Source organism: Acomys minous (assembly GCF_964271855.1).
Source record: "Acomys minous genome assembly, chromosome: 10".
Taxonomy (NCBI): domain Eukaryota; kingdom Metazoa; phylum Chordata; class Mammalia; order Rodentia; family Muridae; genus Acomys; species Acomys minous.
In genome coordinates, this window is record NC_140491.1 from 111762591 (window position 1) to 111775784 (window position 13194).

The window sequence follows — 13194 nt, forward strand, 5'->3', positions numbered from 1 at the left end:
CATGCCTAAGACATAATCGTGGCCCTTTAAAAGATGAAATCGAGCCCTTTATGATCATGGGCTTTATTGAGAAATTCCTTCTCAGAAGTATAAAAATCTGACCTGACATGAAAGACCGCAAATAGCATCTTTCCTTCACACTGCATTTCAGAAGGAGCTACAATATCTATATGAAGCTCATAATTAATTATTTTTATCTGTGGTTTCTTTTACTAAAAACATATGGGCAACTAGTTGACTCTATGGGTGTTTCTACATGTTCATCTTCAACAAAGACTTACTCTGTGTGGAAAAATTGAATTTTCAGTGTATTTCACTGGCACCTTTCCAGCAGCCTGTGTTATAAGAAAATCTGAGGATGTTTTAGTTCTATTCTAATGATAAGAAAGCTGACTCAAGGTTTCAGTTGACCAAAATTTGCACAACCAAGATGACAAATATTGCTCCTAAGTTTAAAAGTATGGCCAAAAAATCTTAAATATGGTAGTATATTTTAAATTGTGGAATAATGTGTCTTTTTCTTGAATTAATATATAAATCAAAATCCATATACATATACTATTTGGTGGACGACTGCAAATGAGTACTGAGTGCTGGTAGCTATTCTTATTCTTTAGGAGACTTAAGCATCCTTTTTATTTTTGGATCCCAGATATAAGCACGAACACAAATTGGGTTAGGAGACCCTAATTTACACCAGTTAAATGCTGAGAATTGATTTAAGCTAAGTGTTATGTAATGTGGTCTTTTATAACTAGAAATGCTAACTATGCCTCCGGAGGACTCAGACCGAATCTAAGCATCTCTCAAATCCTGTTGGCAAGTAAAGCAATGGACCACGGGGAGCACGGAGTGGGAGCACGATAGTGAGAAGCTATATGGGCTGATGATGGGATGAAACAATGATTTCACCTCCACAGCACCAGCTCTCATCTCCTCTCGCAAACCAATGTGTTCTTGCTCAATGGCCAGTCTTTCTGTGGCCCTCGGCAGCGTGGCTGGCTCAGCAGTGGTTACTATTAACTCAGGTAGGGACATTTTCTCAGCCTCCATTCTTAGCTAATATTCCACAACAAAACTAAGACAGATACATTTATGTGGATGAAAACAGAAATGAAAATTAACCATAATTCTTGAGATATGGCTCATGGGAAAGCTTGTTGTGTATGAGACTTCTAGGAGGCAGATGTGCCACTATTAGATTTGATAAACATTTGAATCTTATCTTAAAACTGGTATTGGGAAAAAAAAATCAACTGAAGGTCTTGTGATGGAAACGTACACCGAGGGCAACAGAAGCAGCACACAAGCAGTGCCGACAGAACTGAGCACTTCAGCGGCTAGTTCCCGGTGCAGAATAAACCTGGGTAAGTGGCACATTTGGAGGAGCTATAGTTATGGGAGGTAATTCACAGGGTTTACAATAGCTGTGAACAGTCACAGCGGCCTTTTCATAGTTTATGTGTAACAGTTCTGGCTGGATATATCTTTTTCTAGATTCCTCAAGACTGCATCTTGTGCAGCTTTGGTGAAGGCTGCTAAAACAGGCTCTATTATGTTCTCAGTTTCTTGCCTCTGGTATTTAAAGGAAGAAGAAAGGTAAAGTTTCACATGAAGAAAATCACAGGTAATTGAAATAAATCCTTCAATTGTAGCATAAAGCATTGAACTCATGACTCCCCCAGCAAACACACACACACACACACACACACACACACACACACACACGCACGCACGCACGCACGCACACACCGCTACAAGACTCATCACTGCCTATATGCAACATTTTTTTTCATTCATTGAGTCTCTTAAAAATCAGCCCACATGCAATCCCAGTCATTAATGTGTGGAGGATTTCTACATGTTAATAAAAAGTTGAAAACAACGATAAGAACAAACTAATAGAAATATGTTGCAATGTTAAGTACAATGAATAATTTTACCTTTTAGTTCCAGATTGGTTTAATTGTCTAAAATCAAGCCCGATTAATAGTGGCTCCTACACAAGAAGATTGACGTTTGGATTAATGTGTTATAATGGGGGATTTCACATGAGATGTGGTATTAATGGATTATCGTGGGATCCACACTGGAATAACACAGTCACCTTTCCATGGGTAACTTGCATGTGTTCTTGTCTAGTGACCATGGCTTCTCTAGATCTCAGAACTGTCTCTTGTTCTTTGGCTTTAGCAGTAGCAACTGCTATCGTTGATAAGGCAGTTTTTTCAGCTTCCTTTCTCATCTGATCATTACGGTAAAAGCAAAGTTTAAGTTGTATGGGCTTCAGACGCACAAGGTATGACCTTCCCCCCACACACTCCATTCCCCTGCTTGTGGGATGCAAAAATAAAAATCACCCGTGGTTAAATAACTCTTAGCAGTGCCAGCATAGTGTGGCTGAGAATCACAGAACACAGCAATGTTAGCTGCAAAATCATCTCCAGGTGCTTTTCCACATTGCTTTTTAAAAATTAAACCAAAATGCTAATGCTCATGCAAAAATTGGGGATGAATAAAATGAATTACAAGGGTTATGGATGGGTGAATACCAAGCGTGAAGGAGAAATTAATGGTACTCGGGCACATGTTTACTACTTTTAGTTATGAACTTAAAAAGAGAAACATCAATAATTCATACTACGCAACAGTTAATGGTTTACTAGAGATTAGCTTACAGATGAACTTTCCACATCTCAAATATCTACATTCACCTTTTCCTGAGTTATTTGCACTTGATCTCTTTTGGTAGTGATGGCTTCTCTACTTCTTGATACTAAATCTTGCTCTTTAATCTTGGGTGTGGCAACTATGACTTTGGGTACCACTGTTTTCCTAGTTTCCTTCATTATCTGGTTATATGAGTTTGAGAGAAAGGTAAGAAAATGTCAGTAAGTTTCTTGGGCCTCTAGTAAGGAAACAAATTAGCTGGAGAAAGAGGCAGCATTTTCCTTCTTATTCACAGATACTTGATCAAACATCACTGGATTGTCTTCATCAGCCATAGTGTTTTACTAGCAAAAATACCAAAATGGTACAACTGAAAGGAAAAACGGCATTAGGGAAAAAAGAAAAAAAAAAACCTGAGACACGTTCCTCCTCTCTGTCACATGTTCATATTATACTGTGTGCAGAGTGCTAGTAGACACTTAAAAAGCACATGATTTTTGTCTTGTATATTGGAGTCTATCTACATCCATAGGAAGATATTAAAGTGAATCGTAATCTATTAGTAGCAATCCAAAGAGAAGCTGGGAGTTAGAAATGAGAGTGACAGTGAAAGCCAGATGGGTGGTGATGGAGCGGTGAGAGTTCGAAGAGAAGTGATGATTAAGAGCCGTGATGAAAATGTGGATGGCTTGCGAATGACTTTCACGCGGGCAGGAAGTCATCACCTGTTCATGAGTGAGGTGCATTTGATCTTGTTGTATGGCAGTGTCTTCTTGAACTCCCACAGCTGTCTCTAGTTTTGTGGATTTGGTGGTGGCGACCACCACCATGGATTCAGCAACTTTCTCGGTTTCCTGTCTTATCTGATTTTGTAGAGTAAAATGAACATTTGAGTTTCAAAGGGAACAAAAATATGGTAAGCTGGTCCTGGTCGGGCCACGTCCAGAATACTGAAGGCTTAGTGATGAGGTAGAAAACTCCACACCCCCATTTCAGAAGTCTAAACGTGTGCTTATAGCCTGCCACTGTTTTCCTAAGGAATCAACTGTGCTGCCAAGCTTTTGCTAAGTAAACTGTGCCAGGTCTGAAAAGATGACATCTTTGGGCTAGGGCTGATGACAACGAATGCCTGAAAACCATGGCTGCCTGAACTCATCAGTCTGCAGTGCTACAATGGCGCAGGGATTCCTATGTTTTGCATCTCACCTAGCCTTACTCCTGGGCCACTGGGTGTGTCAAGGAAACATGGGCGGTCCCCTCTCCTTAGCCTTTTTTTTTTTTTTACCAGTACAATGTTCTCAAGGGGACTTTAAAGGAAGCAACTCTGAGATCAGGCAAGAGCTCTGAGGAGAGGACGGGTCAAAGAAAAGCTCCTGCTCCTCAAAGCTTGGTGACAAAGGGAAGAAAAGTAGACTTCAGTGACGCCAAAGTTGTTGTCCTATACCTGGTATGTTTATTCCGGTGTTTATCACCCAGGAACCGTGGGCACTGTCTTCTCTTATGTAGCTGCTGCCTATTTAGAGTGTTTGGGGCTAAGGTGTATGCACCTGTTTTCACCAGGTGCAAGCAGGCACATGCCTCACAGCTGCATGAAGGCGGAACACCCCAGTCTGAGTGACCCAGGGCTCTGGTTACATGTGCCAACGTGTAGATATTGGGGAGGATTGAGGTGTATGGTGTGTTTATGCATGATCTAGAAAGTTCAGGGCTATACCCCCAAACTGTTCCAGTAGAGTTTAAACCAAACTGCTCATGTGGGCACAAAACAGCGCACAGAAAAGAGTTTCAACCCTAGACACAGGCAAACAGTAGAAGGAAGGAGATGAAAAAGAGATTCTGGTCTCAAGTTCTGGGTACGAGGCACATGCAGCTGACTGGAAAGGAGCCATTTATAAAAATCACAAAGCCAGACTTACTGTTTCTTGAGTTATTTGCTTTTTTTGCTCTTGTTTTGTAGTAATCTCTCCAGTAATTGTAGTTTCTTGCTCTTTGGCTTTAGTTGCGGAGATCACTACTTTTGGAACAAATGATTTTTCAGTTTCTTTTCTTATCTGCAATCAATGATTTAAAACAGGACCTTATTGTCACCCAGTCTCCAATGGGGCTACCGCGGTATTAAATACAGCGAAGTGGGAATTTGAAAGAGTGAAGTTCCCTTTCTAGAGCCATCATTAATTAACTCTTCATATCTTAATTAATAAGAACACATCTGTTCTCTTTCTGAACCATATATTAGTCTCTTTGAAGGAAATGGCATGTTGAATTCAGGACTGCTTGTTTTATGGGCAGTTGCAGTCAGCCTTAACAAGATTTGCACCTTCTATAGATGGTTACATGGTAATTTAATTAGGCGCTATTTTGCCAGCTGAAAGTAATCTTACAGCTCAGGCTATTTCATATGGAACTCCCAACAAGTAACTTTGCCTGGCTCCTTTTTAATGTGAGAATCTAAGCACAATTTACAGTCGCCCTTTCTACTCTACTTCGTCTAACTTTTTTATTCTAACTATGATAATGGTTTTGAATATCAAAGCTTGTCTAAAATTGAGACACAGTGGGAGGGCTGTTTTGGCATCTGCCTTAGGCAAAGCGTTGCTCAAATCCTGAGGACATTCTCTTTCCATTTGATGTCTAAGGAGTGAGTCCCATCATCCTGAAGCCTCCAATGCCTGAAACTCAGGACCATGGTGGAAAGGTACTTGAAAGATGTATCCTCGGGCTGGAGAGATGGCTCAGAGGTTAAGAGCACCAACTGCTCTTCCGAAGGTCCCAAGTTCAATTCCCAGCAACCACCTGGTGGCTCACAACCATCTGTAATGAGATCTGGTGCCTTCTTGTGGTGGGCAGGCACATGTGTGGGCAGAATACTGTATAAGTAATACGTCTTTTTAAAAACTGTATCCTCTCAAACGTGTCTGTGGATGACTGGTTCCACTGGCCAGCACCCTGATCAATAGGCCGTCTCCCACCTGTCCTCAGATAGTTCACTCTCTGACCATTTGACCCACTAGATGATTCTGTTGAACACCCCACAGGAACCCCATGTGCTAACGTCCAAGGGGTCAGGAAGCAGCACCAAGCTTTAAAGCACCATATTCAGTTTCCCCATTTGTTTCCCCATAGCATCTATTTCATCTTTTCCGTTTTAACTCTGCCTGGTTCCTACCCACGGCAATAGTTGACCTATAATCAGTGTAGGTGATTACAAAGCAAATTAGATGAGATAGGTCCTCATTATATTTCCAGGATGACTATTCGGTGACTCTAAGGGACATTGGTATCAAGTGCTCAGGAATGGACGTGCATGACCGGATGCTGTTTGTGGCCCTGGCACATGGGTGCCCTGTAAAATCAAAAGCCGTCCTCACCTGCTCATGAGTTATGTGCATCTGCTCTTGCTTTGTTGCCATCACTTCTCTGGTTCTCGATTTTAGTTCCTGTTCCTTGGCTTTGTCGGCAGCAACTACGACCTTGGTTACCGCGGTCCTCTCTGCCTCTTTCCTCACCTGATTTTCATAAAAGGAAGGAAGCATTTCGGTGCATATCGCTCAGAAGCTTACGATAACACAACAGAACTAAGGTGTAACCGTTAACCCACAGGGCGGGGAGGAGAGCTAGAGAGCTTTTAGATTTTTAGCAGGGTCTACTCAAATATGAGGTGGCATGTGACTGTGACTGTATTTATATTCCATCCCAGCTGTGAATCAAATGTCACATTTGTTTTGAGGAAAGTAAAAGCCAAGGTCCTTTCGGGGAAGCTTAGAGAAATCTAATGCCTGCCTGGAAATAGCTTCCGTGCCTAGCTATGGTGGGAACCGCACTCTTTGACCCGCCTTCGGTTCCCGCCTGCCAGTCTCAGGCAGTCCCTGGATGCCTTGAAAACAGTAGTTAACTTTTGTTTGCCTCGCATAGCTCAGGTACTCCTTCTGACCCGGTCTGCTCCTGTGATATTTACAGCCTAAACACATTTGATATTTCTAGCCAACCTTTTCCTCACAAAGCTCTAAAAGCCTGGGCCACGCTGGGCGGGCAGCTGCCTTCAGCATTACTTGGTTCAGCAGGGGATTTGAATGTCCCATTACCAAAAGCAGAGGGAGCCAGGTGCGTTCCAGCGCCCCCTGGCGGCGCCGTGCGTACCTGTTCTTGAGCAGGTTGTATGTGCACGGCAGTCGTGGTTGTCCTCTGAGCAGTTTGCTCTACAGCACTGATAACTGGTTCTCTCACTCTGGCCATATCAACAGCAGCAACGACAGTCGCAACAGCTGCACTCTTGTCAGTCTCTTGTTTCACCTGTATTATCAATCAGCAAGTACAATGCTTTTTAAAACGGCACACTTGGCGGAAAACTTCCGCGACCTCAGCTTCCTACCAGGAGTAACAAAATACCCACTATTTGCCAGAAAGACAAGTTCTGCATCATTAAAATTCATATTTCACGCAAGCCTCATGGGTTAGTCCTTGACCCAAAGATGCCTTGGTAAAGAATGACAGGTAAACTCTGTCTTTCACATCGATTATAGCTTTAGGCTCCTATGCACTTCCTCTCCAACCTACACAGACCACTCCATGCCTGAAATCAGGTCAGAGGAAGCCAACAGTGAAATGCTGAGAGTTAAGAGTTGTGACTGTACCTCCTTAGCCCCAGTCGCGACGGCTCCTGCTGTGAAGGAAGAGCTGGCCGACACCGTGGCTGCAGCCCCCGCTGCTCCACTGATGGTCACTTGCTCCTGGACACCGTACCTCCCTTCCCACCTCTCTTCTCTTCTGATCTGGGTAGAGCTCGTCACTGTCGTCTCTCTCATCTCAGCCTCAGCCGAGGAGGCCACGTAGCCCTCTTGCTTCCAAGGGGGAGGCACCTCGGGGCCTGTGGCCACAGTGGTTGTCTGAGTCTTGCGGACGAGCAGTGGGGACTTGACAGATCTGATGGGGGAAGTGGAGATCCTCCCTGCCGGAGACACAGACCTGGAAACCAAAAGTCAGAGGTTAGGGCATCAGGGCAAGGCACTGCACAGGGCATCATGAGGTTTAGATGGCCGTGCTTAAGGCAGGGTGTTAGGATGTGAGTTTCCACAGCCTATCTGGAGGCTACGGGAATGCACCGGAAAGTAATTTGATTTAAATCTCAACAAGCCCCATGTTTATCTGCTTTAACCCTGGAAGGGAATAAGACTTAATTCTAAGTAAGTTAAAGGTCTGTGTGTTCCATCTCGCCTCCTGGCATTGGGGGCGGGGCGGGAGGGAGGAAGGAAGGGGCAACCAGATAGTAAGAGGAGTGTCCTTAAAATTCTGTCATAGAAAGGACCGAGTGTTCCCAGCTCCAGGTGGGGATGGGAGAAAATTTATAGGGTGTTATATGGTTTGGGTAACTGAATGAATGTTTGTGCCTCTCTCTACTAAACAACCCACATTTCCCCATCTCTGTGCTTTCCCCTCACAGTCCCAACCACGTCAGTCTCTTATGAATTTCCTGCTTAGCTTTGCACAATGGCTTTGGGAACTGGCTGTGCTATGCAGTGTGGAACTGCTGTTCTAGCCAAAAGTGTTTGTGGGTAACTTCTTTTAATTCCTCTGAGTTTATTACTATCCTCACTTTCATCTCATTGCAGTGAGACCGTCCTTTACATGATGTTGGAATTATCGTGTGAATTAGCTACTTCAAAGCACTTTTATTAAATTGATAAAGTATTTTCTTCCAAAATAGTTTTCACTGTTGCTTTTTTTTTTGGTATATATCCAAAGTGCAAATAGCATGTATCAAAGGCTGTAGGCATTAAATCCTAGCAGCAGTGGCACAAAAAGCCAGGTTGTTGTTGATAGCAGGCGTTCTAGGTACAGATCAACTATTTGAACATAATTTTTTTTCAAAATAATTTTCAATTAATTTTTTTCCTATTTTACCTCTTGGTGGCAGTATTGCTTTACAAATCACTCACACAGGGACATGTTTATAAATGTATTCTGGCACCTGCATAGGATATTGAGTTTACATCAATCATAAATAAAACAATTCTCCCAATTAAGCTGAAGGTCCAGTAATATTTTCTCTAAAATAGAGAATAACTTTGCCGAATATTACATCAATGGGTTTCACAAAGAAACGCTTAATCATTTTCTCGTCAAAGGCTGTCTGCATAAGAAAAAAAAAACAATTTATGTTTTAGGATAGAAATTGTAACCAAGCTGAAAGGAGGGAAGCCTAACAAATATACGTCTACTGTGAAGAGAAATCGCCTTGGAAGTAAAGACCGGGCGGCGTGGGGGCCTCGCCAGCTGAAGGGAGGCAAAGACATAGGAGCTTCCTCCTTTAGACTTGCTTTGTTCTTGCTGTCCTAGTAAAGTGGCTTTAATTCAAAAAGAGCTTGAGCCAGGATTAGCATGACGTGAGTGATTAGCAGCAGGCTTCAGGTAAGCCCAGAACTGTGAAAATCAATGTAATTGGAGCCATTACCGGAAAGTGCTCATTTCTGCACTTACAATAATATAAAAAAAATAATAATCACTAGGTCGCAGCTAGCTACAATGCACCTCACCCAGTGAAATATGCTTGCTTTATCTACGACAAAAATCAGAATTAAGCCACGGGACATTTTAGGAAGGCGTCTATCAGGCATAACCATTATTTTCTTCACAAGATGGCATTTATATTTTGTAATTATTTTAAAGCAAAATTTGCAGACGAAGTAGCTGCATCCTTACTAATAAACTCTTGGGAAGCTAAGATGCCTACTGTGCTCCCTGGGTGGTCAGGAGATGTCTGTGCTTTTAAGTGACACCCAGGCTTGAGTTTAAAATGGAGTAAGGCTGTTATCTCTCAGAGATTACATTTGGTCTGTGTTGTGAGTGATTTCGTGGTATGCAAACAAATAGACAGCCTGAGATTAAACATATTTTTTAAAAAATGATAGATATATATTTTTAACCAGAGCTTTTGTTAAGTTTTCATATTAGTTCTGGCCAAATATCTTCAATTATTTTTAAGTGACCGAAGTAAAAATTAGAAGATAGTTGGCATGTGATGTCATTTGAACATTCACGTCAGTCCCCACATTTTTAAATTTGTTCTGTATGGTTCTTTCTGCTTTAGAAATTAGTTGCTGGAACTGGTAGTTTGCATTCATTCCCCCCCCCCCCCCTTTTCTCTCTCTCTCACATTTATTTATTATGTATACAGTGCTCTGCCTGCATATACACCTGCACGCCAGAGGAGGGCACCAGATCTCATTACAGATGGCTGTGAGCCATCATGTGGTTGCTGGGAATTGAACTCAGGACCTCTGGAAGATTAGCGGGTGCTCTTAACCTCTGATCCATCTCTCCAGTCCCACTCTCCCTATCTCTTGTTCTGTGTTATGTGCCCTTCCAGAACTTCCTGTGCTTAGATGGTTTTACAAGGTCTTGTTCAGTACAACCCTGTAGAGTTGTTCAGGCTGCTGACTGTTTCCAGTCTGGCGCCGTTCACGATGTCATTAGTTGGAGTTCTTTATGAACTGGGAGCAACAATGAAGCATCTTCGGAAAGGAGCGTGCCATCTTTTCTCACGTAATTGTACTATTTAGTCTAACAATGATGTTGCTTTTTCGCCACGGGGATATTTTTAATTTTTATTGTGGATCTGCAAACCTATTTTTAAAAGCTTTCTCCCATAAACATTTCTTCTATCCTTTCGAGTTTTAGCACATGCTTATTCATTTATGTGTGTGCATGGCTGTGTGAGTGGAATGTGTGTGTGTTTGTACATATGTGGTTACGTGCATGTGTGTGTGTGTGTGTGTGTGAGGGGTGGCTATGAGCCACGGTGACTGCCTTTGCCCACCCAACCATCTTGCTGACCTTCCTTGAAATGTTTAACTTAACACTTTAATCAAGATGCCATTTTCTTTGTAGATCATATGAGGCCGAATCCTGGGTTTGCCTTCTTCCCAACAGACAGCTGATTAGGCCAGTCTAATTTGTGAAATAAAATATCCTTCCCCTTGATTCAAAAACAGATTCCCTGGATGCTTAAACCTCTGGCTGTGCTCTCTCGTCTGTGTCCACGATGGGCTGTTTTAGTCACTCCTCCTTGCTTCACACTTGGGCATCAAATGCGGGTCCTCACACCCGCCAGGCAAGCGTCCTTCCACTCGGCTATCCCTTAGGCCGTCATATGATTGTGATCACAGTGACTTTACAGTGAATTTGGATTTGTCTTTTTAGGTCAACAATCTCATTATCCCACTTTAGTTGTCTTAGCAGAAGGACTTGATCTATATGGTTTTTTTTTCCTTTTACTTCATTTGAATTGATTTAAATACACTTTTTTGTGTGTGAGCCCAAATTTTGTAGAGTCTTTAGCTCATCATATTAAAAGCCTCATTATAGACTAACTCCCCCAAATTTCCATGGCTGTGGGTAATTTGTATTTGATTGTATAATTTCTGAGCACTGGTGATACAGGCTCACCTCGTAAAATACCCATATTTTAGCTAAGAGTAGAAATCCGCTTTACTTTTTAGATAAGGTAACAGAAACATATGGAAAAAATTTAGAAGATCTTGCTTATTATTTGAGTGTATGAGTGTTGGATACTGACTTTTTATTTCCAAGGAACCCTTCAGCTCATGAGCTCACAGATTCCTTCCAAACTCTGTGAACCACTCTGGCTGTGATTCTCCTTATTTACAGAGGACAGACCTGGACCTCAGAAAAGCCTCCTACATTCCTTAGCTCTAGTTTCTTACCAAGAGCACTGGGGATCACATTTCTTCGGGGTTGTGAATGTTTAGTGAGATAAGGGATGAGAAGCTAACACAGAGGTGCTGAGCCATACCTACATTGTGAGTCTTATTATAACTCATGCCTCAAATCAAACTGTCCCCAAGTAGGCTGGGTGACTGACTTTGGGGAAATTTAACTCTAAATTCTGCATAATTCTTGTCTCCCTGTGTTATGTTTTGGCTCCAAAACGTGTGTATTTGTTGAATGGAATTCAAATGGACTGCCAATAAGAATTCAGAACCAGATTTTACAAGTTTACCCATGGAAGGTGAGTATTGTGAAGATCACATCCAGGGATTTCTTTGTCTTTTTTTTTGACATGCCACATTTCTGCTTAACATTTAATTTCAACAAAGTCTAAGGAGCACAGTCTTCCTTGTGAAGGCTTACCTGACCGGAGATGGGGTCGGTGCCCGCACGTGTCTGACTGGGGAGGGGGAGTGTCTTATTGGTGAAGGGGACTGCTGTCGGGCCAGCTGTGTTTTGGCAGCGATGGAAGGTGGTGTTGGAGACCGCGACTTTGGCTTAGGAGGAATCCTGGGAGGTGTTTTATGTGGCAGCTGTCCAGTGGCCCCATCTATGGCCATCTCAACTGTTGCGATTGATCTGGCATCAAAGTGGGCTTCAATTTTCTGAAAAAGGTGAAAACAGACGCCATGGTGAGAGAAAAGAGCCAGGGAGGCAAAAATCTTTTAGGCTGGGAGCTATTTTATAGGAAAAAAAAATAACCTTTTCAATCCGGGTTTGTCTTGTTTCTGAAATCTGAGCAGTCGAAATGATTGTCTTTGTCTTTTTAGCAGGTACTACTTCTTCACCTGTAGAAATGGAAACATGAGTGTTTTAGGAGAGAAAAACTATGATTTTTTTAAAAAAGATAATCCATTAGTTGTGACTAGAAAGTCAGCAGTAAGGAAACTGTAGCAATGTGTGGCTTGTGTGTGAATGCACATTAGACTTAGAAAGAGAAAATGTTTGTTAGAAAGGAATTCCCTTGGATTGCTTCTGTAGCTGTTCCATGGTTTACCAACAACATGCAGATGTAGCCATTCAACTGATACATGTTCTGGTTACCTTTGGGTAAACTATAGTGAGCGTCAACATTGACCCGTTGCCTAGGATGCTAGAGACCTTCTGCTGGGGGTGGAAAAGACAGCTTTGATCTTAGCTCCTGCTCCTCCCCCGGGGATGCAGGATGTACACGCTCTCACCCGAGGCCTCTCTTCTCCATCTTAGCCTCCACCACATACCTTGAACCAGCAATTCTGCGGTGGAAGTAGCCCTTCCAACACTGTTGGTGGCGTTTACGGAATAGGTCCCGGAATCTTCAGGGTACGCTTCTGCGATCAGTAAGCTGTAGAGTTCGCCTTCTTGAGAAATTTGGAAATCAAGGGAGCTCTGGATCTCAGCTCCGTCCCGGTAGAACTTCACCACAGGTGTAGGGGTTCCAGTCACCCTCACTTGGAGTCGCACTTGGCTTCCTTGTCTCACAGTCATGCTCTGCAGCCGCTGAGCGAAGTTAGGTGGTGCTGTCTCCGCTGCCGGGGACAGGGAAGGTCAGGCCCAGGAGGCGCGTGCGCCCAACAAGGTTATTTTTAAGCAATTACAGCCCGAAGTCTCAAAGATTGACTCAGCCATCTAGCTGTGCATTGGTGTTTGGCCTGCATCTATGCCTGTGTGAGAATGCTGGATCCCCCACAACTGGGGCTACAGACAGTTGTGAGCTGCAGGGTCCTCTGGAAGAGCAGCCAATGCTCTTAACCACTGAGC

At 42.9% G+C, this 13194-nt stretch overlaps 1 protein-coding gene across 2 annotated transcripts in view; it reads right to left on the minus strand.

Moving 5' to 3' along the window:
• TTN (titin) overlaps positions 1-13194 on the minus strand; it is a 271286-nt gene that overhangs the window by 252319 nt on the left and 5773 nt on the right. The window contains exons 4-13 of one of the 2 annotated variants that reach the window (XM_084799169.1): positions 12675-12962; positions 12157-12242; positions 11818-12059; positions 7302-7632; positions 6808-6960; positions 6039-6176; positions 4587-4721; positions 3396-3533; positions 2715-2852; positions 2108-2245 (exon numbers count right to left, since the gene is read on the minus strand). In XM_084799169.1, coding sequence (XP_084655295.1) covers positions 2108-2245; positions 2715-2852; positions 3396-3533; positions 4587-4721; positions 6039-6176; positions 6808-6960; positions 7302-7632; positions 11818-12059; positions 12157-12242; positions 12675-12962 — 1787 coding nt within the window. The remainder of the gene's footprint in view (positions 1-2107; positions 2246-2714; positions 2853-3395; positions 3534-4586; positions 4722-6038; positions 6177-6807; positions 6961-7301; positions 7633-11817; positions 12060-12156; positions 12243-12674; positions 12963-13194) is intronic. The other variant, XM_084799170.1, reaches the window with a different exon arrangement.